General features: G+C 43.1%; 1 protein-coding gene across 1 annotated transcript in view; it reads right to left on the bottom strand.

Moving 5' to 3' along the window:
* TRPC5 (transient receptor potential cation channel subfamily C member 5) overlaps positions 1–26,781 on the bottom strand; it is a 127,404-nt gene that overhangs the window by 86,809 nt on the left and 13,814 nt on the right. Inside the window, exon 2 of the mRNA XM_033946055.1 lies at positions 3,764–4,285. Coding sequence (XP_033801946.1) covers positions 3,764–4,285 — 522 coding nt within the window. The remainder of the gene's footprint in view (positions 1–3,763; positions 4,286–26,781) is intronic.

Below are 26,781 nucleotides of genomic sequence, written 5' to 3'. Positions count from 1 at the left end.
AGGGCTCACCGCTCGTCACCTCAGCTCTTTCTGTCCTTCGACCCTAACCGTCTAGGTTGCCCTGTCTCTAAACGGACGCTGTCCAACTGGCTTGCTGCCTGCATTGCGTTCTGTTATGCTCGGGCCGGTCTCTCACTGGAAGGTGCTGTCACGGCCCACAGGGTCAGAGCTATGGCTGCTTCTGTAGCTTTCCTCCGCTCCACACCCATCGAGGAAATCTGCAAGGCTGCCACTTGGTCCTCAGTTCACACGTTCACTACTCACTACTGTCTGGATGCCTTCTCCAGACGGGATGGACACTTCGGCCAATCTGTGTTACAAAATTTATTTTCCTAATGGCCAACCATCCCTCCTCCCTCTCTGTTAGCTTGGAGGTCACCCATACGTTAAGAATATGCTGCCTGCTTGTCCTGGGATAAAGCACAGTTACTTACCGTAACAGGTGTTATCCAGGGACAGCAGGCAGATATTCTTAGGACCCGCCCTCCTCCCCGGGTTGGCTTCTTAGCTGGCTTATCTAACTGGGGACCACGCTCTCCTCCGTCAAGCGGGAAGGCACCCGCGCATGCGCGGTGCGGTCAACTAGAACTTTCTAGTTAAAAGTGTCCGTACCGGGGTTCCGTCGGTGACGTCACCCATACGTTAAGAATATCTGCCTGCTGTCCCTGGATAACACCTGTTACGGTAAGTAACTGTGCTTAATGAGTAGACATCATTTTCCTTAGATAATATAGGTACACATAAGGGGGGAGGGGGGTTGTTTTGTGGAGCTTTGCTGAATATTCAGTGCATAATATTACTATGATGTGTCTATTTGGAATAATTAAGGAAGGGTGGGTGGGAAGGGTTATAATATTTATGTATTTGTGATGATTGTTAGTACGATTTTCAAGTGATATTAATAGATATTAATTGATATATTTCTGTACACTTGTTGTATGATATAAAATGAATAAAGAAATTGGGGAAAAAAAAAGAAACCGCAGATTTGATGGGGAAGTGTATTTAGACATTATCATTTTCAAAACACATTTTTAGATGGTTTTCTATGCTGTTTGTGTGCAGTGCATCTAAATCTCAAGGGGGCATGCTTTGGGTGGGATTAGGGCAAACATGATTTAGACAGTTACAGATAGACACCATAGACAGACAGATTGATATTTTTATTTTTGCAGTAATAAACATTGCAGAAACCTTAGACATTTGAGGCTAGACCTGTCTCAATAATAAATAAGTACCAAAAAGGCTCCCCTAACTCCCCTAGTGGTGACTGACTCTCTCCCACCCTCCAAAGATGTGAATGAAAGAGTTCATGCCAGACTGCATGACGGCTTTAGATGTTATGGCCAGTCCTATTAGAGCAGCAAGCAAATCTCTAGCGCAGCCTAGTGGTCAGTGCAGTGGACTGCAGAGAAGGAGTCCCAGGCCCAGATGCCATGCTAATACTGCACTTGTGGCGGAAAGGGTCAGCCCTCCCAAACCCACTCAAAACCTACTACACTGGCGACTGGGGTGGCTTTTGGAGGGCTCACCATACAAAATAAGGTGGTTATGGTTAGGGTTCCCAGACATCCGGATTTCCCCGGACATGTCTTTTTTTTGAGGACACCCGGCACCCCTACTGCACACTCAAGCCCTCCCTTCCCATCCATATTCCTCTTTAAATCTTTGCCTGCTGCTCGCACTGGCATTGGCTTTCACTCTGATATCACTTCCTGGCCCCACAATCTGGAAGTGATTTCAGAGGGAGCCAGGCCTTTGTGAGCCGCAGGCTGGAGTAGTTGCTCACACTGGGAAAGATTTTAAAGAGGTGTGGGGGGTAGGGAAGGGAGGGCGCGAGCGTGGCATGGGGGGGCACAGAGGTGCCAGCACCCCCACCAAGACAGCGGCCTTGGTGGTCCACGCCCACCACCTACTATGCCACTGCCCTAGGTGGGATAGGGGAGTGGCTTCCCCCATGTCTGTCTCAATAACAGACTTTGGACTTTTCCACCAGGAACTTGTCCAAACCTTTCTTAAAACCAGCTACGCTGTCTGCTCTTACCAGAACATCTGGTAACGCGTTCCAGAGCTTAACTAGTCTCTTGAGTGAAAAATATTTCCTCCTATTAGTTTTCAAAGTATTTCCCTGTAACTTCATCAAGTGTCCGCTAGTCTTTGTAATTTTTGACGGGAGTGAAAAATCGATCCACTTTAACCTGTTCTACTCCACTCAGGATTTTGTAGTCTTCAATCCTATCTCCCCTCAGCCGTCTCTTTTCTAAGCTGAAGAGCCCTAACCGTTTTAGTCTTTCCGCATATGAGATGAGTACCATCCCCTTTACCATCTTGGTCGCTCTTCTTTGAACCTTTTGTAGCGTTTTCCTAGGGACAGAGGTAAACCAGAGCTACATCTCCATGCATGCAGTAGTAGCGACCCCCACCCCCCCAAAAAAAAAAAATAACAGAAAAGGACCGCCTGCTTGCATTGGCCTAGGTGAGATGACTGGCATCCATTCTCAGAAGTATTATTTCACAGATTTCATGTAGAGATTATATTGTAAGAGCTGAAACAACACAGAATATTTTCTCTTTACATACGAAGCTTGATTAGCTTTTGATGATCACGTCGGCATTATATGCTGTCCAAAATCAGCCTGTGCATTCCAGCTGAAAGAAAGGTTTGAAAATGTGATGCACATTGCAATCCCTCGGGAAAACAAATCCATAAGACATTCAGAGACGCCAGGTCTTAGGGGGGGGTCTCTTTTTTTCACGCGTTGCATTATCGATCGTGGGGCGCTTTCACTAAGCTGTGGTTATTGGATTTCCATGACAAGTTTGGGAAGCCCTGCTTCAGGGGCTGTAGCACGGAAACTGTTATCAACCTTTTCAGTAGGCCTGGCGTCAAAGCATATTGCAAGGATAAAATGTGTTGCTGCTTTATGCGGAAATGAAATTTAGAAAAGAGAATAACGGAAGCGCAGCCAGATTGGATGTAACTGGAGTTTAAAAACAGCATGGAAGCCATAAGGGGCTATTAATTGCATTTGATTGGCTACTGAGGAAACACTGCGTGGATCCGTCCAACTGCTGTGCACTGCCATTCCGAAAACCCAGGTTTGATCCTTGGAAGTGACGTCTGTTCCTGGACAAGAGGGGGTAGGGAAATGCTGTGGGTGTGGCCTGATCAGGCCCTGGGCCGACCCAATTAGACAAGACTAGGTGGTCACTTGGGGCAACAGTAGTTCAAAGAACACCCCCCTCTACACACAAACACTTTAACCTGAATTTTTATAGAATATTTATGTGATTATTATGATTTGTTGAGTTTAATTATAAAAATCTTGAGTGTGGGTGGGGAGAGGGAGCTGTTAGTACTTGAAAATTAATTGAGAGGGGCCTAAGGTTGAAGGCCTTTCCCAAGGTCGCTTTCCCAACCCTGCCTCTAACCATCCCAGGAGCAATCAAACTACAGGAGAAGAGACCCCCCCCCACACACACACACACCTCCCTGGCAAAGCTCTCAACCAGCAGCATCCACAGTGCGGTCCCAAACTAATATATCTTTATTGTTCCTTGCTTGTTTCTCTTGTTGCCTCTTTAATAAAAATGATATTAAAAAAAAAAAAAAGACCAAAATACATAAAAGAATGCGAACCTAAGAAAGAGAATGTGATCAATTTGTCACTTCAGTAGGTCAACCATTAAGATATTGTGTAAACAACAACAGTTTTTAGGGCTTTACGATCCTGTCCCCAACCCCCTCCCCAACCACACTTACCTCCTTCTGGTGATACTTTATTGCTACTTTTAGCTTGGCTAAATCGTGACATTTTTGGGGATCCAGCTCTTCGCTCTGATCATCTCTGTGATTGAGGATAATCTCCAGCTCCCTGGAGCTCCGAGCCTGATCCAAGAGGTCCTTAGCAAAGTGCTTGCACTGCTGAGACAGTTCTTCGTACTCCGCCTTAAACTCATTCTCCACTTTGCTGAGCTCCTTCAGCTCCCACCCGAGTCGAAAGGCCGTTAAGATGGGGTCCTCGCTGGACAAGGCAACCAAAGACGGGCTGGACAGAGCCTTGTAGATGTTGAGTCGCGACCTGGAGTGTCTCAGGCTGTCCACCTCGGAGCTGGAGACACATTCTACACAGTTGCATCGTATTTGGTGCGGGCGGGGTATTGTTACCCGCCTTTGCACCAGAAGTTTTATGATCTCGTAATTGTTCGTGTGAGCGGCCAGCATAATTGGGGTAATGTCAGGAGTAAATTCAGAAAACTGGGTGTCCATCATCAAGGTGGGAACCTAGAGGGGAAAACAAACAGACATGGATCAGCATTGAATATCCAGGCCTAATTTAGCCAGCGATGGCCGGCATTTAAAGGAATGCTGACCACTTCTAGATGAATATTTTCTGGACTGATTTTTGTACTCCAAAGATCCCCCTAGTTCAGGGGTAGGCAATTCCGGTCCTCGAGAGCCGGAGCCAGGTCAGCTTTTCAGGATATCCACAATGAATATGTATGGGATGGATTTGCATGCACTGCCTCCTTGAGATGCAAATCTATCACACGCATATTTATTGTGGATATCCTGAAAACCTGACCTGGCTTCGGCTCTGGAGGACTGGAATTGCCTACCCCTGCCCTAGTTGAATGCAAGCTAAATACAAATCACAGTTCATAAACATCTAAGAATAGTAGCCCTAAATATCTTACATTCCAGCTGCAAAAGAATGTATATATTTTCTGAACTACAAAGAACCAAAATGGAATTGTCCAGATCAGAATGATGTGCACTAAAAAAGTGTCCTCCAACTCATCTGGTAATGTGAAGATCTTTATTTCAGGAGTCTTAAGAATCACGAACGATGATATTCAAAGGTGGGCAGGTATGAGAGTCAGATGACATTCCTTTTTTGAGTTTTGGTTAAATCTATGTGAATTTCTTTGAATATCATCGTTCGTGATTCTTAAGACTCCTGAGGCAGGCCCGTTGGCCAAAACATGTACATGTCGAGTCATTGAATCATTGAGTCGTTGAATGTACATTTGTGACATTGGAGAAATCAAGATCTTCACATTACCAGATGAGTTGGAGGACACTTTTTTAGTGCACATCATTCTGATCTGGACAATACCATTTTGGTTCTTTGTATTTTTGTTTGTGGTTTTGTTTTCCCCTGGTTTTTTCTTTTTATATTTTATAAACTACCATAATCCACTTCTATGTATTAATTCAAAGGCATGCGTGTTGCCGAATTTTGTCCACTGATATCGTACATGTAGAGATTTTTTTAATGGGTGGGGCCACTGCATATAGCTGACACAAATACAGTGGCGTGCAGTCAGGGTCTAGAGGGGATTCACCCCGCCTCCTAAAGGCCCCGAGGGCACTGTTCAGAATTTGATTGGCCGAGCAGGCAACAGGCAGCTGCTGCTCAGCCAATCAAATTCGGATCGGTGCTGTCAGGGCCTTCAGGGGGTGCAGAGAATCCCCAGCCCAAGAGCCCTGCTTTGCTTTATTTTTGTTTGATGCAGGCTGCCTGTTCAAGAAATCAAGCTGTATCGAGCAAAAAGTAAACAAAATTAAAAAAAAGCAGGGCTGGAGATTCACTGAATCCCCTGAAAGCCCTCACCTCACGCCACGGCATATATACACGTCCATTCTTGTATGCACTGCAGAAAAAGCTCTATGTCTGCAGTTTTCTAAAATGCTAGCAAAATTTGAGACATCGAAACCTGGACATCTTCATTCCAATATCTTAAATTCTATCTAAAATCTACCTTCATATCTTCTGGTATAAAAGGAAACCTCTCACGCTCTCCTTATAACAGGACCTCTTTAATAACTTTGCAGGATGTAGGTCTGCCATAGACAACTGGGTTCCCGCCCCCCGGCCCTTTCTTTTCAGCACTGTGACAGTAGGGGAGAATGAGTTTTAAAGACCTGGGAAAGTCTAAACTGCCAGGTGAGGCCCCCAGAAGTTGACACCGCTCTAAAGCACAAAACAGCATTTTGAGAATTGGTGAGGAATTCTTGTTTAAATCTTTATTGATTTTCATATATCAACAGTGCAATACAGAAGTATACACTTCCCCCTCCGTATTTGCGGTGGTTAGGGGCAAAGCCGGCCCATGAATAAAATTTGGGCCGGTTCTGCCCCCCCCTCTTAAGCCTTACCTGGTGGTCTAGCGGGTTTTCAGGCAGGAGCGATCTTCCCATGCTATTGCCCCGTGCAGATCGGCTCGCAGGAAATGGCTGCCTTGAGCTCCCGTAGTCTCTCGAGTCATTTCCTGTGAGCGATCTGCACGGGGCAGGAGCGTGGGCATGATCGCTCCTGCCCCGAAAACCCGCTAGACCACCAGGTAAGGCTTAAGGGGGGGCTTACAGGGCTTAAAATAGCCCGAAAAAAGGAATTTTAGGTTTAAAATCGCAGATAAGTGAATCCGTAGATACGGAATCCCCGAATACGGAAGGGGAAGGGTATAAACATATAATAAATCAAGGAAAGCACATTCATCTTACAGACATACATAATAATAATAATAATAACTTTATTTTGTATACCGCCATACCCGGAGAGTTCTAGGCGGTTCACAGCAATTAATTAAGATTACAAACGATGAGATCATTGGAATTAACATTTTAGGAATGGTCATTTAAGTTGATAGGGATATACAAGAATGTACAAGGAATGTACAAAGAATGTACAAGGGATATACAAGAATGTACAAGGGATATACAAGAATGTACACGGAATATACAAAGAATGTACAAGGAATATACAAAGAATGTACAAGGGATATACAAAGAATGTACACGGAATATACAAAGAATGTACAAGGGATATACAAAGAATGTACAAGGGATATACAAAGAATGTACACGGAATATACAAAGAATGTACAAGGAATATACAAAGAATGTACAAGGAATATACAAAGAATGTACAAGGGATATACAAAGAATGTACACGGAATATACAAAGAATGTACAAGGAATATACAAAGAATGTACAAGGGATATACAAAGAATGTACACGGAATATACAAAGAATGTACAAGGGATATACAAAGAATGTACAAGGGATATACAAAGAATGTACAAGGGATATACAAAGAATGTACACGGAATATACAAAGAATGTACAAGGAATATAAAAAAGAATGTACACGGAATATACAAAGAATGTACAAGGGATATACAAAGAATGTACAAGGGATATACAAGAATGTACACGGAATATACAAAGAATGTACAAGGAATATACAAAGAATGTACAAGGAATATACAAAGAATGTACAAGGGATATACAAAGAATGTACAAGGAATATACAAGAAAGTACAATAGGAAGTTAATAGATTTGGAGGGTACGATAAGAGGGAAGGAGGGGGTTCACGAGTATTGATGGGAGTTGAAGAGGAGAGGGGTGTGTTAGGGGCACCCACCCATCCATCCAATAACTAGTCAACAAAAAGGCCTCCTCTGCATCCAAAGAAACGGAGAAGGCCGGATATGAATTGGTGAGGAATTCAATGTATGTGGGATACACCTGGGTTCTTGAATAAAACACAATTCTGTTGCATTCGTAACATTGGCCGTAGTTAAGAGGTAGAAACCATAACCCCCTCTTTTACTAAGGTGCAATAACCGAATTAGCGTGCGCTCACCGCTGACGCATCCATAAACTAACATGCACGTGCTAAATCGATTAATGCGCGCTAATTGGTTAGTGCACCTTTAGTAAACATAAGAACATAAGCAGTGCCTCTGCTGGGTTAAACCAGAGGTCCATCGCGCCCAGCAGTCCGCTCACGCGGTGGCCCATCAGGTCCAGGACCTGTATAGTAATCCTCTATCGGCTCATAGTCTAAAGCGCGCGAAGACAAAGGCGTGCCGACAACCGAGCGCAGGACTTCATCGCGCCGAAGAAAAACTGTATTTTAAAGGGCTCCGATGGGGGGTGTTGGTGGGGAACCCCCCACTCACTTTACTTAATAGAGATCGCACTGGTGTGGGGGGTTTGGGGGGTTGTAACCCCTCTCATTATACTGGAAACTTAACTTTTTCCCTGTTCTGTAGGGTTTCAGTAAGTTTCAGTATACACCCCCCACAACCCCCCAACATGGCAGCGTGAGGCAGCGCAATCCCTATTAAGTAGAGTGGGGGAGTTCCCCCCCCCCACACCACCCATCGGAACCCTTTAAAATACGGGTTTTCTTCGGCGCGATGAAGTCCTGCACTCAGTTGTCTGCGCTTGGTTGTCGGCGCGCCTTTGTCCTCGTGTGCTTTTGACCCGTCACCCCTCTATCTATACCCTTCTATCCCCTTTTCCTTCAGGAAATCATCTAATCCCTTCTTGAACCCCAATACTGTACTCTGTCCTATCACACCCTCTGGAAGCGCATTCCAGACGTCCAACACCCTTTGGGTGAAGAAGAACTTCCTAGCATTGGTTCTAAATCTGTCCCCTTTTAATTTTTCCAAATGCCCTCTCGTTCTTGTAGTTTTCAGAAGTTTGAAGAATCTGTCCCTCTCCACTTTCTCTATGCCCTTCATGATCTTGTAAGTCTCTATCATGTCCCCTCTAAGTCTCCGCTTCTCTATGGAAAAGAGGCCCCAGTTTCTCCAATCTTTCAACGTATGACCTGGGACCATAGTATAAATTCAGAATGAAAACCAGAGGGCTGTTGTGTAGCAATTTGGTTTTAATTACCACCTAAAAATGTGTTCGATAGTCAAATGAAATCTCGCATCTCTTCCTCATCCCTAACTCATGGCCTTCCGCTTGCCAAAGAGATCATTAATTTCCCACAATTATACTGCCTAAAACATCTACAATGGAAAACACAATGTAATCATTATTACCAGACAGAAGGTGAGGCTCGATTCAGAAAACCCAGCCTCGCTGCTTATTAAAACGTCTGCATGCAGAGAGGATTATTAAGAAATCGGCTGTGCCCCCAAGCAACGCTCCCCTCACAACATGGAAGGAGTCCGCAAGTGACTGCTCAATTCATAATTGTAACGCTCTCTAGCCTAGACCACTCGGGACAGCTGCATGGTTTAGAGGGGGTGGAACTAGAAGCTTGATGTTTGCCAAGGTTATAAGTCTCCCACTTCAGGTAGCGGAGACAAAGACCGTGTCTGAATTCCAAAAAGCATGGGACAGTCATGTGGGATTTCTTAGGGACAGAAGGAGATGGTGGATGCTGCAGATGGGCAGACTGGATGGGCCATTTGGTTTTTATCTGCCATCATGTTTCTATGTTTTTATAAAATGAAGCCTCTCCCTCTGTGGTCCACCATGCATCCTTTTTGGCATTCCCCTACATCAGGGGTAGGGAACTCCGGTCCTCGAGAGCCGTATTCCAGTTGGCTTTTCAGGATTTCCCCAATAAATATACATTGAAAGCAGTGCGTGCAAATAGATCTCATGCATATTCAGTAGGGAAATCCTGAAAACCCGACTGGAATACGGCTCTCGAGGACCGGAGTTCCCTACCCCTACCCTACTTGAACGAACAGCATTTGTCATGAAGGATTTTTAAGTTCTAAATAATCATTTCCACCAGTTTAAATATCACTCAGACGGTCAGAAAGCATGGACACCCAGTTCTGGATCATAAGCTAACTTCACTGAGGGGGAGATATGATTGAAGTCTACAAAATCCTGAGTGGAGTAGAAGGGGTACAAGTGGATCGGTTTTTAACTCCATCAAAAATGACAAAGACTAGGGGACACACGATGAAGTTATAGGGAAATACTTTTAAAACCAAAAGGAGGAAATTTTTTTTTACTCGGAGAATAGTTAAGCTTTGAAACGCGTTGCCAGAGGATGTGGTAAGAGCGGATAGCGTAGCTGGTTTTCAGAAAGGTTTGGACAAGCTCCTGGAGGAAAAGTCCATAGTCTGCTATTGAGAAAGACATGGGGGGGAGCCACTGCTTGCCCTGGATCGGTAGCATGGAATGTTGCTACTTTTTGAGGATTCCGCATGGAATGTTGCTACTTTTTGGGGATTCTAGAATCTTGCTACTCCTTGGCATTCTGTATTGAATGTTGCTACTCTTTGGGATTCTAGAATCTTGTTACTCTCTGGGATTCCGGAATGTTGCTACTCTTTGGGGTTCTGGAATCTTTTGTTACTCTTTGGAATTCCAGATTCTGAATGAATGTTGCTACTCCTTGGGTTTTGACCAGGTACTAGTGACCTGGATTGGCCACCGTGAGAACGGCTTGATGGACCATTGGTCTGACCCAGTAAGGCTATTCTTATATTCTTATGTTCACTTCTCCCTCTATTGCTAGTTTTTCCTTTAAAATAGCTTTCTATCCAGCCCTCACTGAGGGAGCCACTATGTAAAACCCCTATAACTCCTGACGGGGACCTTTTTGGTCTCAAAGCATCAATTACAAGCTAAATATTGTTTGTTCAGTAAGTCTGCCTGCTGCTATCCCCGTCAGCCACATGTAAGACAACAGGCTGCACTGCATTCTGGGACAAAAGTCACCATAAGTTTCTCAGTACCCTTCTTTGTTCTTTTTAAATAAAAAGTGGGTATCTTTGAAAATCATCACTGTGAACCCCAAATTGCCAACATTTTAATGCTTAGTATTTATTTAAGTTATTTATATATAGGGTTACCAGGAAAACCCAGGCTTGCCCTCTTTTTAGGATCTAGGTCTTTCCAAAACTCGGTAGTTTGTCTGGATTTTGGAAAGTCCCGAGCTCTGGCTATAACTGGAGGGTCTTCAACAAGTATGCACGGGTGATGTCACACAAGGCCTTTTGGGGGTGGGGCTGGAGGCAGAAGAAGGTGGGGCTTGGGAAGAATGGGGGCGGGGCAATGCATCCAGGTTTATCCAACATGAAATATGGCAACCCTATTTATAGACCGCCTATTAACTGGACTATGTTAGCTTTGGGATATGTGCATCACAATTATTTTTGTATTCAGTGGCATAGTCATCCAGCTGATTTGGGGGAGGGACTGGAGCCCAAAATTAGTGGACGGGCACCAAAGTTTCTTCCTACCTGAGTGCAATATATAAATACTTGAGCTAGTGGGGATTCCCAAGCCCAGCCAGCTAAAGACATCTTCCTAGGGTTACCAGATTTTACTTACTCGTACAGTTGAGGGTGTTTTGGAGGGCACAGAATACTATGTAAGGGGTTTATGGTGAGATGTATACCGGGACCTTTTTATATGAATTGCCCTTTAGGGTGATCCGCTGCTTTGCTGGAATGTGTGTGGGGCAATCTACTGAAAATTCTGGCCCCCTCCTACATGTTTTGTGTGGTTTTCTTTTGGAATTTCCCCTCCCCCCCAAAAAAAAAATGGTTGAAAAGATAGACATACTGAGGACAAGCACATCTGAGAAATGGCCATTTTCGAAACAAAATGACATATCTTTGCTTTGAAAATGGTCATATTCACGTCTGGATTTTTGTTAAGAACATAAGCAGTGCCTCCGCCGGGTCAGACCACAGGTCCATCCTGCCCAGCAGTCCGCTCCCGCGGCGGCCCAAACAGGTCACGACCTGTCAGAATCATCAGAAGGGGCTCCCTTGCCACCTTGGCTTCCCATTTAAGTCCTGCCTTCCTATCGAAGCCCTAGCCCTCCGGTCTTTCACATGCACGACCTGGTTGGTTTTTACTCATTACCTGGTTAACTTTCTATACTTGTGTTACATCCCAGCTCCTCCTTCAGTATCCCATGATCCCTTTATCCCTCAGGAATCTGTCCAATCCCTGTTTGAATCCCTGGACCGTACTCTGCCTGATCACTTCCTCCGGTAATGTATTCCAAGTGTCCACGACCCTCTGGGTGAAAAAAAACTTCCTTGCATTTGTTTTGAACCTATCTTCCTTCAGTTTTTCCGAATGCCCCCTCGTACTTGTTGTCCCCTTCAGTCTGAAGAATCTGTCCCTATCCACCCTCTCTATGCCCCTCATGATCTTGAAGGTTTCTATCATATCTCCCCTGAGCCTCCTTTTCTCCAGAGAGAAGAGCCCCAGCCTATCCAGCCTCTCGGCGTATGGGCAGTGTTCCAGCCCTCTTACCATTCTCGTTGCTCTCCTTTGGACTCTTTCAAGTACCGCCTCCTTCATGCAAACCTCTCTATTCTTGCTGCATAGAGTGTACTGGACACCTAGTAGACTAGCTAAATTCACTCCGGAAATAAGCGATAACTGCTGGTCTTGCGAATTTTTGAATGTCCACTATTGCAACCTTTTTGGAGTAAAGTTTGGGATGACATTCAGTGTCTGCTAAAATTGCAATTACCATTATCTTATCAACTCATTGTGATGGGAAGTATTGGCTCCTCTGCATCTCTCACTGAAGAAACAGACTCTCTTCTACATTTACTGGTTCTCATTGCCATAAAACACATTCTCTCCAATTGGAAATCTTTGGAGTCTGTGAGCTACCACAGTTGGTGGAACAACGTATGCTTGATAGCTAAATATGAGCGTATCTATGCTGAGAGAACAGGATTATTAGCCCGTTTTGAACGGGTTTGGGCCCCTCTTATTGCCTTTACTAAATTATCATAGTCCTAGGTTACATGAGTTTTCTGCATATTATTTATTTTTGTACAATTATTCATTTGCTGATGATGCCATCACATATTCTCCTCTCTTAATTGACTTCTGTACCTGTTACCTACTGTTATATGATGTCTAGCAAACAGATGATGCTTTACTTTATGTTTTACAACTCAAGATCAGAATGTTTCTCCTTTTTCTTTTGATCCCTGTATCCTTTCATTGTTCACGTATTGATGCTCAGTATCCATGTACGATTGCATTTCATTTCTTTGTTCTGTATTGAAATTTCAATAAAAACCTTATTGAACTTAAAAAAAAAAGAAAATGCCCCTCCACATGTATTTTTGTAATGAGTAAAATTTGACAGTTGATTGTACTGACTCCTAATCTGCCTAGAATTATTGGTCAAAGCGGAATATCGATCTGTTAAATTAAATTAATCCCTCCAGTGGTCAGCTACTCAGTCAGGGCACCTTTTCATACCGTGGACCTAATTGAAACAGGTCTAGCGTAGGACACCAAGTTTCCAAGTTTATTATATAGTTTGATTAATCGCCTATTCTACATTCTAGGCGATGTACAAGATGGTTAAAAATATCTAAAATCATGGGTAACATATTACATAGACATACATTTACATTACAGATTTCTATTCCGCTTGTGCCTTGCGGTTCTAAGCGGATTACAAATTAAGAGACTGGACAATTTCAGGAATATTACAGTACATAGAATCAGGAATGTATCAAGTTACAATTGTTAGTCTGGAAGTTTCCAGGAGAAATTTAGAGCTCATAGTAGATGAATAGTAGGTTGATGAAGAGAGTTGTACAATGTTTAGGTATAGTTATGGTGGGGTGTTCGTGTGAGTATTTTCTAGTGCTATGTTGAGGTTAAGATGATGGAAAGTATTTTTTGAAGAGATGAGTTTTGATTTCTTTTCGGAATTCTTTTATGTCTATTGATTTGATCAGTAGATTGGAAATGGTAGTGTCAATTTTTGCTGCCTGTATAGCTAAAAGGCTGTCGTATAGTTTCATGCGTCGTGTACCTTTGAGAGGAGGGTAAGCGAATAGGTTTTGAGTTCTCCTTAATCTGTGTAAGAGATTACGGTGTAGTCTTTTGTTTAGGTAGCTGGGTGCTGTTCCGTGTGTTACTTTGTATAGTAGACAGTAGAATTTGAACTGGGATCTTGCTTTTATTGGTAGCCAGTGTGAGTCAAGGTAAGCATTGGTGATGTGGTCAAATTTGCTGAGGGAATAGATGAGTTTGAAGGCCGTGTTCTGAACGGTCTGTAATTGTTTTATCATGTAGTTTGGGCATGATAGGTATAGGCTGTTGCAGTAGTCTACTATGCTTAGAACTAGGGATTGTACTACTATCTTGTATTGATCCTTGATGAAGAATTTTCTTATTTTTCTTAGGTTACGCATTGTGAAGAATGCTCTTTGGATGATACAGTATATCATATTAAATTATGAAGCAAAAAAATAAATAAATAAATAAAAAGAAAATGTAAATACAATATCAAAACAACAGGGAAATTATTTAATGGTTACAATCTGTTTTAAATTTAATATATAAAGGTAAAAACATTAGGAGGGAAGACAAACATGAAAAAAAAGAAGTATAAGATAAAGATAGATTAAAGGATCATTTATTCACTAAAAGCATCATTAAAAAGGAAACTTTTAAGCTTAGTCTTAAATTTGTCTAAATTCTTTTCTTCTCTTATATAGAGTAGGAGATCATTCCAAGACTGAGGAGCAGTCACTGAAAAAATAGTATGACGCCTCGTATTAATGACTCTCAGTGAGGGAATGGCCAATAAATGTTGATCCTGTGATCTCAGTGTTCTGGAAGTAGTATAAGGAATTAAAACTCTAAAAATAAAAGCGGGGGTTTGAAATATTAATGATTTAAAAGTGAGTAAACATAATTTAAATAAAATGCGATGTCCCTTTATTTTCGGAGCTGGACATTCCTTCCAGTTTGATTATCCCTGTCGAACGTCCTAAATTTGGACCTTCCCTAGTCTTGCCCAAAACGCGTCCCCTTGCTATTTGGACAACCAAATTCTGCCTTTCAAAAATCATGATTTGAATGATTGTGGCAGATGGGTGTTTTTGGCTATTTTTATTCAGCCATATGCTTTGAAAATGAGTGTCATGTTCTACTTCAGCCCTAACAGCTGAATATGACATTTCTTAAATCGGAAAAGAAAATTGTGCGCTGTTATTTTGCTATAAAGAACATAATAAAATCAACAGGCCTTTTTTCCCCGTTCTAATGGCAGCTGGAAAGAAATTCCTCATAGCCGATCTATTTCTCTACAGCGCTGGAGGTGCTGAAAGAAGTTTAACGCTGATTTTTGTCCGCTCTAGAGGAAAAATAGTGTTTGAAATGCCACCTACTGTTAACTTGCTTTGAACACATTAAATAATAGGTTATGACTGGGAGAAGTAGCATAAGGCAATATGAAAAACCCGCTTCTCTTTGTCAAGCTGATTGGTTCTGGACAACGCTGTGAAGTTTGAATTTATAACCTCCAAAGGTGGGAGGGGTGGTGAGTAGGGGGGGGGGGGGTTGGGGAGAGGGTGGGAACACAGTTGATAACAGTGACACCTAGTGGCCAGATTCAAGATCTACATGTACCATCTTCTGAGGGAACCATGGTCCTTAGCACCTTAACGAACATTTCTGGGTTCAATGAAAGAGGAAGGGATTTTGCTCGTACCTTTTCCAGTTTAGATCAAGGCAAGTTACATTCAGGTCCAGTAGGATTTCTCTGTCCTAGCAGAGCTTACAATCTGTACCTGAGGCAATGAAGGGTTAACTAACTTGCCCAAGGTATTTGAACTGGGCTCTGCTGGCTCGCAGCTTGCTACTACCAAGAAGCTTAAAATGTGTGTGTGGGGGGGGGGGGGGGGCCTAAACTCTGCTAAATGCATATATGGATCTCTGACTAGCTCAGCTAAAGAAACTGATCTTAAATCTGAGAACCCTGTCTGAAAAATCAATCAGGCAGGCTGTAGAGCTACTATCGAGAAACGGCAAGAGCCTTACTCCTACTGTTTCAAGAAAATACTACCATTATTCTGGGCTCTGAAAGCAGAAACAAGTATTAATATTCACGTTTCCTCAATCACACATCTGCAGGGTCATTTATTATCAACTAGTCTTTAAGCCCATTACATTAACGGGTGCTAGAATCGATTAGTGTGTCTGTCTTTCTTTCTCTCTCTCTCCATGGCCGCTCTGTCTGTCTTTCTTTCTTTCTGTCTCTTTCCTCGGCTGTCCACCACCAACCCTTGCCTGCTCCCCCCTGTCCAGCAGCAACCCTTCTCCCTTCATTTTACCTCCCCCATGTCTCCCTTCGTTTTACCTCCCCCCTGTCCAGCAGCACCCCTTCACTACTCCCCCTGTCCAGCAGTAGCCCTTCTCACTTTGTTTACCTCCCCCCTGTCCATCAGCACCCCTTCACTGCTCCCCCTGTCTAGCAGCCGCCCATCTCCCTTCCCTTTACCTCCCCCTGTCCCTGTATTTTTTGTGTCACCATGCCTGGCTGTCTTTCCAGGGCCCCTTCTGTCCCCCCCCCAAGAGCAAAGCATGATTGCTGTCTGCTCCCCAGCACACCCCTCCCTCCAAAGCATCCTCCTTTCCCTCTCCTCCTCCACTTCTTACCAGCATGGACACCTCGCAGCACCCGTACGACAAACTCCTGCCGTTGCAGAGACAAGCCGCCCCCAAGCCCACCACGCACCGCAAGCCGCCCCATGCGCCACAAATGGAATGCAGCCACGGAAGCACAAAGCACGGCGGCAGGGATCACGGCCTCCTAAGTGCGCATGTGCGCTTAGGGTTTTATTATAGAGGATGCATGCCAACAGCATTGATATGGAACTGAGTGCTACTACGACTACTATTTAAGACACGGGGGAAGCCACTGCTTGCGCTGGATCGGTAGCATGGAATGTTGGTACTCTTTGGGGTTCTGGAATCTTTTGTTACTCTTTGGGATTCCAGACTCTTGCTATTCTTTAGGATTCTGAATGGAATGTTGCTATTCCTTGGGTTTTGGCCAAGTACTAGGGACCTGGATTGGCCACCCAATCAAGCCCAGTAGCCCTGGAATGGGCTACTGGGCTTGATGGACCATTGGTCTGACCCAGTAAGTCTATTCTTATGTTTTTATCATTTCTATAGTGCTGAAAGTCTTGTGCAGCACTGTGCATTTAACATGTAAAAGACGGTCCCTTCTCAGAAGAGCTTACAATCTAGTTTGCACAGACAGGCAGGGCTTCGGGAATTCCTTCCAGAGAGAACGATAGGATGGACATAGGTAATTTTACAGTGATGGGAGTTAGGAGATGAATACAGCCTCTAAGTGAACTATTAGCCTGGATTTGAAGACTGCTCGAGACGGAGCCTGGCCTATTGATTCAGGCAGTCTGTTCCAGGCATGATACAGCACAGCAAAATAGAAGGGACGGAGTCTAAAGTTGACAGTAAAGAAGGGTACAGATAGGAGGGAGTTTATGGGGTGGAACCTAGGAGGAGATAACCGAGGAGAGATATTGAGGGGCTGCAGAGTGAATGCACTTATGGGTTTGAACTGTATTCGTAAATGGATGGGGACTTGAGGAGAGGGATAATGTGAGTATGGTGGCTCTCGTGGAATATAATATAACATAACTTTATTTTTCTATACCACCTTAAGAATTCTAGGCGGTTTCCACAAAAGAGAAAAAACTGGACAATACAAAATAGTAAAAAATGAATACAACCTATTGTATTAAAAAGACATTCGGATTTAAAATTAATTATGTTAAAAAAGAAAGCACTGATTAAGAGATAAATTTGTCAAATAATACTGTCTTGATTTCTTTTCTAAAAGCGCCATAGGACAGCATGGCTCCGCTGATATAATTAACCAACCAGGACTGTTGTTTGCTTGCTTGGAAAGCAAGCATCCTGTCTAAATAAGACCTAAGTTTGCAGCCTAAAATCTTCGGGTAAGCAAATAGGTTGCAATTCCTGGTTATCCTCACAGGGTTATATAGCACAAAATGAGATAGCAGGTATGTAGGTGCCAATCCCCAGACTGACTTAAAACAGAGGCATGAGAATTTAAACATTACTCGTGCCTCCACTGGTAACCAGTGCAATGATCGGTAGTAAGGACTGATATGATCACTTTTATTCAGTTCGAATATCAGGCAAACAGCCGTATTCTGTACTATTCTTAATTTCTCACAACTTTCTTTGGGGCGCCCAAGTAGACAATATTACAGTAGTCCAATATGGATAATACCAATGCCTGCACCAACAGTCTAAAGCAGTGGTTCTTAACCTTGTTGGAGGTACTGAACCCCACCAGTTTCATATGCGTGTTCACCGAACCCTTCTTTATTGGAAAAATAAAATATGATTTTTACAAATTCAAAACATAGGTTTACAGTGAGGGAAAAAATAATATCAATTTTGAAAACAAAAAAGTTCTCCTATATTTCGAATAATAATAACATAATAATGAAATTTACTGCAAATCAGTGTGACTTCTGCTGTTGATTGATAGATCAAGAAACCGAGTACACGATCAATCTTGATCAAAATCACTGAATAACTGATAGATGATTGAATGTGACCGAAGCGCTATATGAGTCGGAGGTGTGTTTTGACCTCCGCTGAACCCGCGAGACTGACTCACCGAACCCCTGGGGTTCAGTCGAACCCAGGTTAAGAACCACTGGTCTAAAGGCTAAGAAATCAAAATAATGTTTGATGGTCTTTAACTTCCTATATGAGTTGTGCAGCAAAATTTTGAACAGATCGAAGGGGAGAGAGGTGGTTGAGTGGAAGACCCCAGAGCAGCAAGTTGCAGTAATCTACGTCAGAGGTGATGCGAGTGTGGCTAAGGGTTTTGACAGTATGCTCGGAGAGGAGAGGTCAGATTGTGGTAATATAGAGGAAGAAGTGACCGGCTTTAGTGATTTGCTGGATCGGAGCGGAGAAGAGAGAGGAGTCGAAGATGACACAGAGGTTGCGAGCTGACAAGACAGGGAGCAGGAGTAGGGTTACCAGACGGGTTTTGAAAAGCCTTCTCAATCGCGTTGGGCGCGGATTGCCTCCTGCCCGACCAAAGCATGCAGCGGTGGCAGAGCTAGGGCGGGATTGAGGTAGAGATGGGCGGGCCTTGGGGGGGGAGGGGTCTAGGATGTGCAATTCTGGAGGCCACATTACAGTAAAGATGTGCGCAGAATTGAATCGGTTCAGCGGACGGCCACCAGGATGATCTCGGGGCTCAAGGGTCTCTCGTACGAAGAGAGACTGAACAAATTGCAGCTCTACACTCTTGAGGAACGTAGGGAGAGGGGAGACATGATCGAAACATTTAAGTACCTCACGGGACGTGTCGAAGTGGAAGATGATATTTTCTTTCTCAAGGGACCCTCGGCCACAAGAGGGCACCCGCTCAAACTCAGGGGCGGAAAATTTCATGGCGACATCAGAAAGTATTTCTTCACAGAGAGTGGTTGATCATTGGAACAAGCTTCCAGTGCAGGTGATCGAGGCAGACAGCGTGCCAGACTTTAAGAATAAATGGGATACCCATGTGGGATCCCTACGAGGGTCAAGATAAGGAAATTGGGTCATTAGGGCATAGACAGGGGGTGGGTAAACAGAGTGGGCAGACTTGATGGGCTGTAGCCCTTTTCTGCCGTCATCTTCTATGTTTCTATGTTTCTATGATTTTACAATCTTAAATCTGGCAACCCTAAGCAGGAGAGTTTTGTCCACAGAAATAGGGAATGGGGTGAGGGGAAGGTGGGTTTAACGGAAAGATAAGGAGCTCGGTCTTAGTCATATTCAGTTTTAGATAGCATTGAGATATCGAGGCGGCAATGTTGGACAGGCAGGTGGAGACTTGAGCCTAGAATAGCCTGGAGTGAAGGAGGGGCCAAATGATTAGTGCAGAAGCCTGAGACCCAGGGAAACTGGGCTTGATTCCCGTTCCCATTTTTTGTGACTCTGGGCAAGACATCTAAACCTCCATTGTCCCGGGCATTAAACACATTTCTGTATATAATATTTAAATTGCTTAACTGAAAGCACAGAAAGGCAGTATATCAAATCCCATCCTCTTTCTCTTTATTTGCTCCATGGCCATTTTTGCAAAAATAATCACACGTCGATAGTCTGTTATTGAGAAAGGCATGGGGGAAGCCATTACTTGCCGTGTAGCGGTAGCATGGAATATTGCTACTCCTTGGGTTTTGGCCACCGTGAGAATGGGCTACAGGGCTTGCGAGCCATTGATCTGACTCAGTAAGGCTATTTTTATGTTCAAATAATGCGTGTTAACAGCGTTAGCATATGCTAATTGTTATTAAATACATCCCTTGATGGCTAAGTCACTAGAATGGTGATATTTTTTTAATAAAAGCTATTGAGAGAGAAAGGAAACACAGTGCAACAGAGGTTTTGGGGCATGAATTGTGGGTGTACTATAGTGATCTGGGGGTCACTGAATTCAAAACTGACCTTAATTTTTCAATATAACCCTCTGATTTTTGACAAAAGAGCATTATAGTGCAAAATTAACATTTTTGCTATATTTTCTCATGCTTGGAGTAAATGTTATAACAATCTCTGAAATATTAAAACAGTTTGCTTCAAATTAGATTTCCTCCCCCGATAATCTTAGTAGTGTTAGTGATGAGCACGGGGAAAGGTTTCACCAGGACATTGCTACAATGGAGAAACGATATCAGGGCAGATGGAATTCACCAATGCTGGCTGATTTTTATTGGCCCTTAACCCTTTCAGGACCATAAGGATCGTAGGCCAATTTTTGTGGTTTTGACGACATTTTTATGGTAAAAAGGGCTTGCAGATGCCAAAAAATTGATTTTTTTTGTGAAATATCATTATTTTTATTTAAAAAAATCACACTTCTGGCTTATGGACAGTGTGGCAAGTGAATCTTCTCGTCAATCTAGCAACGACGCTAATGAATGAATGTCGGAACCAGTTTGTTTACATAAAGGCAGTATCATATGGAATCCGTACATATCAAATTTAGAACTGTAGACTATCCCAATCAAAATTTATAGGATTTTAAAGTTATGGGACAAATATGTCCCTTGGTCCTGAAAGGGCTACTTAGAGATGCTCCTAATCTCGTTTATAAAACGCACATCAACAGCAAAATGATTCTAGAAAATAATATTTGTAGGAACTCTTCAATCGGCGAAATGTGATACATTATGACTTCTCATGCCATAAATATTTGCGACTTGCTCAAAAACTAGACGTGACGGGAGAAAATTTGAGGCTATTTTCATACACAGGTGGTCAATTTCTATAAAGTACACTTCTCCCTCCGTATTCGCTGTGATGGGGGATTAACAGACCCACGAATACAGAAAAAATGTGAATAACTTTCATGTGTTGTTGGCTGTTTTCTATTAAAAACCATTGTGAATATGGTGAAACCGCAAATAACATGGTGGGAGACCTGGCCTGTTCCCGAAGGAGAGGCAAAACACAGTGAAGAAAGTGCTGGGAATCGGCGATTTTCTCTGTAAACGCTTGGAATGAGCGATTTCTCTATGCAAGCTGACGTAATTTGGGGGGAGGAGCCAGGAAGCTAAAAACCGTGAATAATCGAAACCGTAATTGCTGAAACCACGAATATGGAGGGAGAAGTGTAAACCTCATTTTCTTTTTGCCCCAGAAAAAAATTTAAAATTTGTTGTGCATTATAATCAGGTAATTTGAATCAGCAATCGTTAGGAAATTTTTTTTTTTTTTTTTTTTTTGGGGGGGGGGGGGGGGGAATTGACCAGTTCCTCAGTTTAGACAGCTGCACCTTAACTGTTAAATTTAAGCTTGTTTATATTCCTAGTTTTAAGTAACTCGCAAAGGAAGCAACCATCCTACTATTCGGAATGAGTTAACCGGTCGTCAACGATCGACTGTTAACTTGTGTCTTGGTGGCTAACTGGTCATTTTCAGCTGAAAATCACTGGTTATTTGTTTAATTCGTTTTCTTTTCCTTTCTCCCCAACAAGCTCAGAATGGGTCAACCAGTACTCCCAAGTCTCTTTCCTGAGGGGTCTCTCCAAGTATTCCACCAGACATCCTGTATTCATGTATAAGATTTTTGTTACCGACATGCATCACCTTACACTTATCCACGTTAAACCTCATTTGCCATGTCGCGGCCCATTTCTTGAGCGTGTTTATGTCGCATTGCAGGTCTTCGCAATCCTCCTGCGTCTTTACTACTCTGAATAACTTTGTATCGTCCAATTAATTTGTTTTTTTTGTTGTTTTTTTCCAAATATGAGCTTGTTAAAGTTCATAATTGAAGCTAATTTACTAATTAAGATAGGCGCCTATCTTTAAGTGCTTCTAGTAGAATTTGCCCCTGTGTGCATAAGTACACAGGAAAGCGTCATGTTTGTATGCAAGAGCACTACCGTATATATTGTTCTAAAGGATAAGGCCAGATTCAGTAAATGGCACAGAAATGTGAGCGCTGAGACAGATCGGCACCCAGCGCTCCAGGATGAACCTTCTTTATAGGAGAGCCCTGGGGGCTGAATTCCACGCCCAACATTGAGCACAAAGACTTACACCCAATTGAAAAACCAGGTGTAAATCCTGCCATGCAAGATTCTATAACGGTGTACATGGTTTTCTGGAATGCCCCTGACCCGCCTTTGGGTATGCACCCTTTGAAGTTGCGTGTGGATATACTTAGGCGCTATAATCAAATCGTACAAAATTCACCACATTCTACAGAAAACTGCAGCTCAAGTAGCTGCTGCTGCCCGCGGTTTTCTACAGAATGTGGTGAATTTTTGTGGATTTTGTACAATTTGATTATAAAAAAAAACTCCTGAGGCAGGCCCTTTGTGGGCCGAAACACGGTCGTGTGGAGTCCATCACAATAAAAGAGACTGAACACCAGTTGGTCACCTTTGTTGTTGTGCTTGCTATTTTTCTTTGGGGGGGGGGGTCAAAAGTGTATCATTGGCATGGTAGTGTTAACCATCTATCGATGCCACGGAAGAAAAGGAGTTACTACACGGTGAAGTCCACACAGAAAGCCCACTTTTTCCTGGACTTTTCAGTTCTTCACTCCCCTGCTGGCTTCACTACAGTCTTTTGTAATTTCTTGCAAGGATGGAAGGTTTCTGATGCCCTCGTTTCTTTTTTTTTAAGTTCAAAATATTTTTATTGATTTTATAGGTATAAAATAAACAACAACAGGCTTCCGAGAAAGCCCAACAAGAAAAGAAGTGACAGCTCCTTTCAAGTACATCACCATAATAAATATGAGACAGATGATCTTAGTTCTTTTCCGATGCTGATCTGTTTTGGTGATCTATGGATTATATACGATGATTACCCCTAAAATAGAAAAAATATATACGGTACATTTTCAAAGAATAGTGTCAGGTTTAGTTCGAAGAGTTCTTCTCTCTAATAGCTTTTTCACATTCATTTGTTTGGAGGAATGGCGTTCATTTATTTCCCACGTGGTTCAGAATTATTGCTGCAATATTTGGAACCACGTCAGCGATATTTCTTGGAGACTACTTGGTTTGATATCTGTCTTCTTCCTTTATTCATTTGCACAGGGTACATTGCTTCACCTTTTTCCTGTTGTCATTTACAGTTCAGCGGCCTCCTGAGTCGGTGACGGAAAAACAAGAACAGCCAAGCAAAGAGGTTGAAACTGAGACTTTACTAGTCTTTGCTGGGCCTTCAACAGACAGCTGTCAGCCTTAGTACAAACAATGAAGCCAGCCTAGGACCATAAAGGCATTTTTCAGAGCAAGGTTAATTTTCTTTCGTTTTTCACCTTGTCTGAAATGTACAACATGTTAGCAAGCTTTCTGACTTGGTAATCATTTATTTTGCTCTGGTTTTCATGTAAATACATCTCGGCGCTCACTGACAGTTTCATAGTTGAAGAGTTATCGATTTATACCTGTTGGCACTGAAGTGATTTGATGTTTAAGTTTTTCTTTAAAAAAAAAAAACCCTCTTCCTCTGATTGTGTAACAAAATTAAAACCAACCTCTGTTCAGCTACAGCAGCATCAACTTTAACTAACAACTATTCCAGGATTTTTCCCAAAATTTTTTTTTTAATTTCCTATATAATATAGGTCAGCCATTACAGCCCTAGACCTTTCTGAAATGGGGCAATGTAGACCCTCAGTGCGGTCAGTAGATGTCACCATTGAGCAGCATCTAGGGCTCCCTCCCATATTGATGGCTGTGAATTAGAGAATGACACGGGGGACCAATTTTTCCCTGTCCCGGCGAGTTCTTTTCCTGCCCCTGCCCCATTCCTGCAAGCTCTGTCCTCAACTTCACAAGTCTCAATCGCTTTCAAATCGTAAGCGTTCGAGGCCTGTGCGGTTAAGGCAGAGCTTACAGGAATGGGACAGAGACGGGGGACAGTGACAAAACTCGCAGGGACAGGATGGAGAAATTGAGTTCCTGCGGGGACGGTGAAAAATTTGTCCCCATGTCATTCTCTACCGTCAATACTGCCTCAGTCCCAGCCAATTTGGGGAGCAGAAATTAGACCTTTGACTCTAACCTAGGCCCACCATGCAGCACTGCAAAGTGTTGTCACTGAGATACTATTGGGTGACCTTTCATTTGCATATTTTTATGGTAAGATATGCTGCAGTAACAATAGAGATACACTATAATGAAAATACTGTGATAAATGAGCAGTGACTGTATAAATAACAGATTTGTCACAGAGGGCATTTGTCGCACTGGCAGTGAGGATTATTATTGTTTGTATAATACTTGTGTGCAGCACTATACTGAAGCGACTGCGGTTTTTAGCGCAGGCCGGCGTGCTGAATGCACAGCGCTGCTCCCGATGCTCACAGAGTTCCTACGAGCGCCGGGAGCAGCGTAGAACATTCAGCGTACCGTCCTGCGCTGAAAACCGCTATCGCAGTTTTGTAAGAGGTGGCGGTGGGAGGGAGATGGAGCAGGCAGTCCTTTCTACGGCGCTGACAGACTTTCAAGACACAAAAGCGAGAGGTTTAGAGTTAACAGGGAAATTGATTGAAAAGAATGAAATCAAAGGGATTCTAGGTGGGATTAAACAAGCTGGAACTGCGAGGACCTCTACGAGGCTTATGGAAAACCGCAAACAATAAGGGTTTCAACAGAATAACAATAGTAACTCTACTTGGCTGTTGAAAAGGATTAAGACCACAGAGAGAGCAAATAACAATCTGTCTGCAACAGTGGCAGGTGGAGAAAAAAAGCCTCCGAATAAAGTGACAGTCATAAACATAGGTAGTCATTGGCATAAAAAAAACCCTCCAACTGTATAGCCAAACCTTGCCGCAGAGCTGAAACCCTCACAGCTGGGTTAAAGGTACACTAGAGGTGCCTCTTTGAGATGAGCAAATCCTGCAGTGGGAGGGGTGAACTGCGTGAAAAGGCTTATTTTCATTTCATGAACATTTTTCTCGGAACCTTTTGACGAAGGATCTAAATATCCACGTTTTGCCAATATTTTGAAAGGACAAAGCCCTCGTTTTCTTTCTCCTTTGGCAATGACACGCTGTTGCCTGTAGGATCGATTAGGACACTTGGGAGTCAGTGTTTTATCTCCCCCGTTTGCTCAGAAATGATCCAGAATTCCTATGAGCGTCAGACATACCGACATGGCCAGCGCTAAAAACTGCACTACGGTTTTGTAAAAGGGGGGTGGATAATTAATAAATCAAAAGATTTTTTTTATCACACATACAAATTGAGTGCAAAACTTCTTTGCTCAGCGCTCTACTGACATGTACCTCGATAGCCTCATCCAGTCTAGACCAGGGGTTCCCAATCCAGGACTTGGAGCAGGCTTATCTAGTCTGGTATTTTAGGATACCCATAATGAATAGATAGATCTGCATAGAATGGAGGTAGTGCATGCAAATATCTCATGCATATTCATTGTGGGTATCATGAGAACCTGAATGGTTAGGTATGCCCCATGGACTGGCTTGAGAACCCCTAGTCTAGAGTTTGAAAAAAAAAAAAGTGCAGGCCCACATGAAACTACTCACCAAGGAAGGACCTGAGCATCAACGGGAAGCAGCTTTATTTTGCATGGTCTTCTGGTTTTTTGGTTTTTTTAAAACTAACAAATGAACATAAGAACAGATCTACTGGATCAGACCAATGGCCCGTCTTGCCCAGTTTCCTGTTTCCAGCAGTGGCTAATCCAGGTCACAGTACCTGGCAGAAACGCAAGTAGTAGCAACATTCCATGCTTCTGATCCAGGGCAAGTAGTGGCTTCCCCCATGTCTGTCTCAATAGCACACTATGGACCTTTCCTCCAGGAACATGTCCAAACCTTTCTTAAACCCAGCTTTGCTTCTAGCATTTGTATACAGACATTTCAAATTGTGGGGGGTTTTTTCCTTGCATCTACAGGCTGCTTAGAAGTTGACAGAGATAATTTGAGTCCTTTACTCTGGCTTTCTTTCACCATTATTGAAACCTCTCTAGCAGATTTTCCAAGAAACCCCCAAGTTTTGAATGATAGATGTATCATGACCTGGAGATTCGGGTACATCATAAGGTGTATGGGGACAGGCTTAAAGATCTCAATCTGTATAAAGTCTTCTGCATGTTAGCAAAACTTTGGTGTGGTTTCCGCAGTTCTCTGAACACAAGTGTTTCATGGTTTCTTTAGCTTTATCGTATCACTGCAGTACACGTGAATCTAAATATGAATCCTGACCTTTGACCTGTAATATGGCCTCATGTACATATGGTGCAGAGCAGACATAGTCCCCTGAGATTCAGACCGTGGGAGATCACTGGCGATCTCCTATGGTCCGCAGCGAACCCAGAAAATCAAAGTTGGCTCTGTATTCAGTGACCGGCATTGAATTTCCAATCTATTTTTGAACAGCTGAGACATAGCCAGTTAGGCCAATAGTGAGCAGCTAGCTGGCTAAGTTTCAATGGCCAAAAATACAGCACTCTTTTAGGTGGCTCTATCTTGTCTAAACTAAACTAAACTAAACCTTAAGTTTATATACCGCGTCATCTCCACGGAAGTGGAGCTCGACACGGTTTACAGGAATTAAAGCAGAGAAAGGAACTCCAATGGAAGGAAGAAGGGCTGCTAAACAGGAAGGAAAGAGGGGGCTTTGAATAATGGAGGTGGGGGGGTGGTTACAT

The sequence above is a fragment of the Geotrypetes seraphini genome, chromosome 5, assembly GCF_902459505.1.
Source record: "Geotrypetes seraphini chromosome 5, aGeoSer1.1, whole genome shotgun sequence".
In the NCBI taxonomy this organism is placed as follows: domain Eukaryota; kingdom Metazoa; phylum Chordata; class Amphibia; order Gymnophiona; family Dermophiidae; genus Geotrypetes; species Geotrypetes seraphini.
The sequence above is the reverse complement of the archived record's forward strand: the minus strand, read 5'-3'. Positions and strand labels throughout refer to the sequence as shown.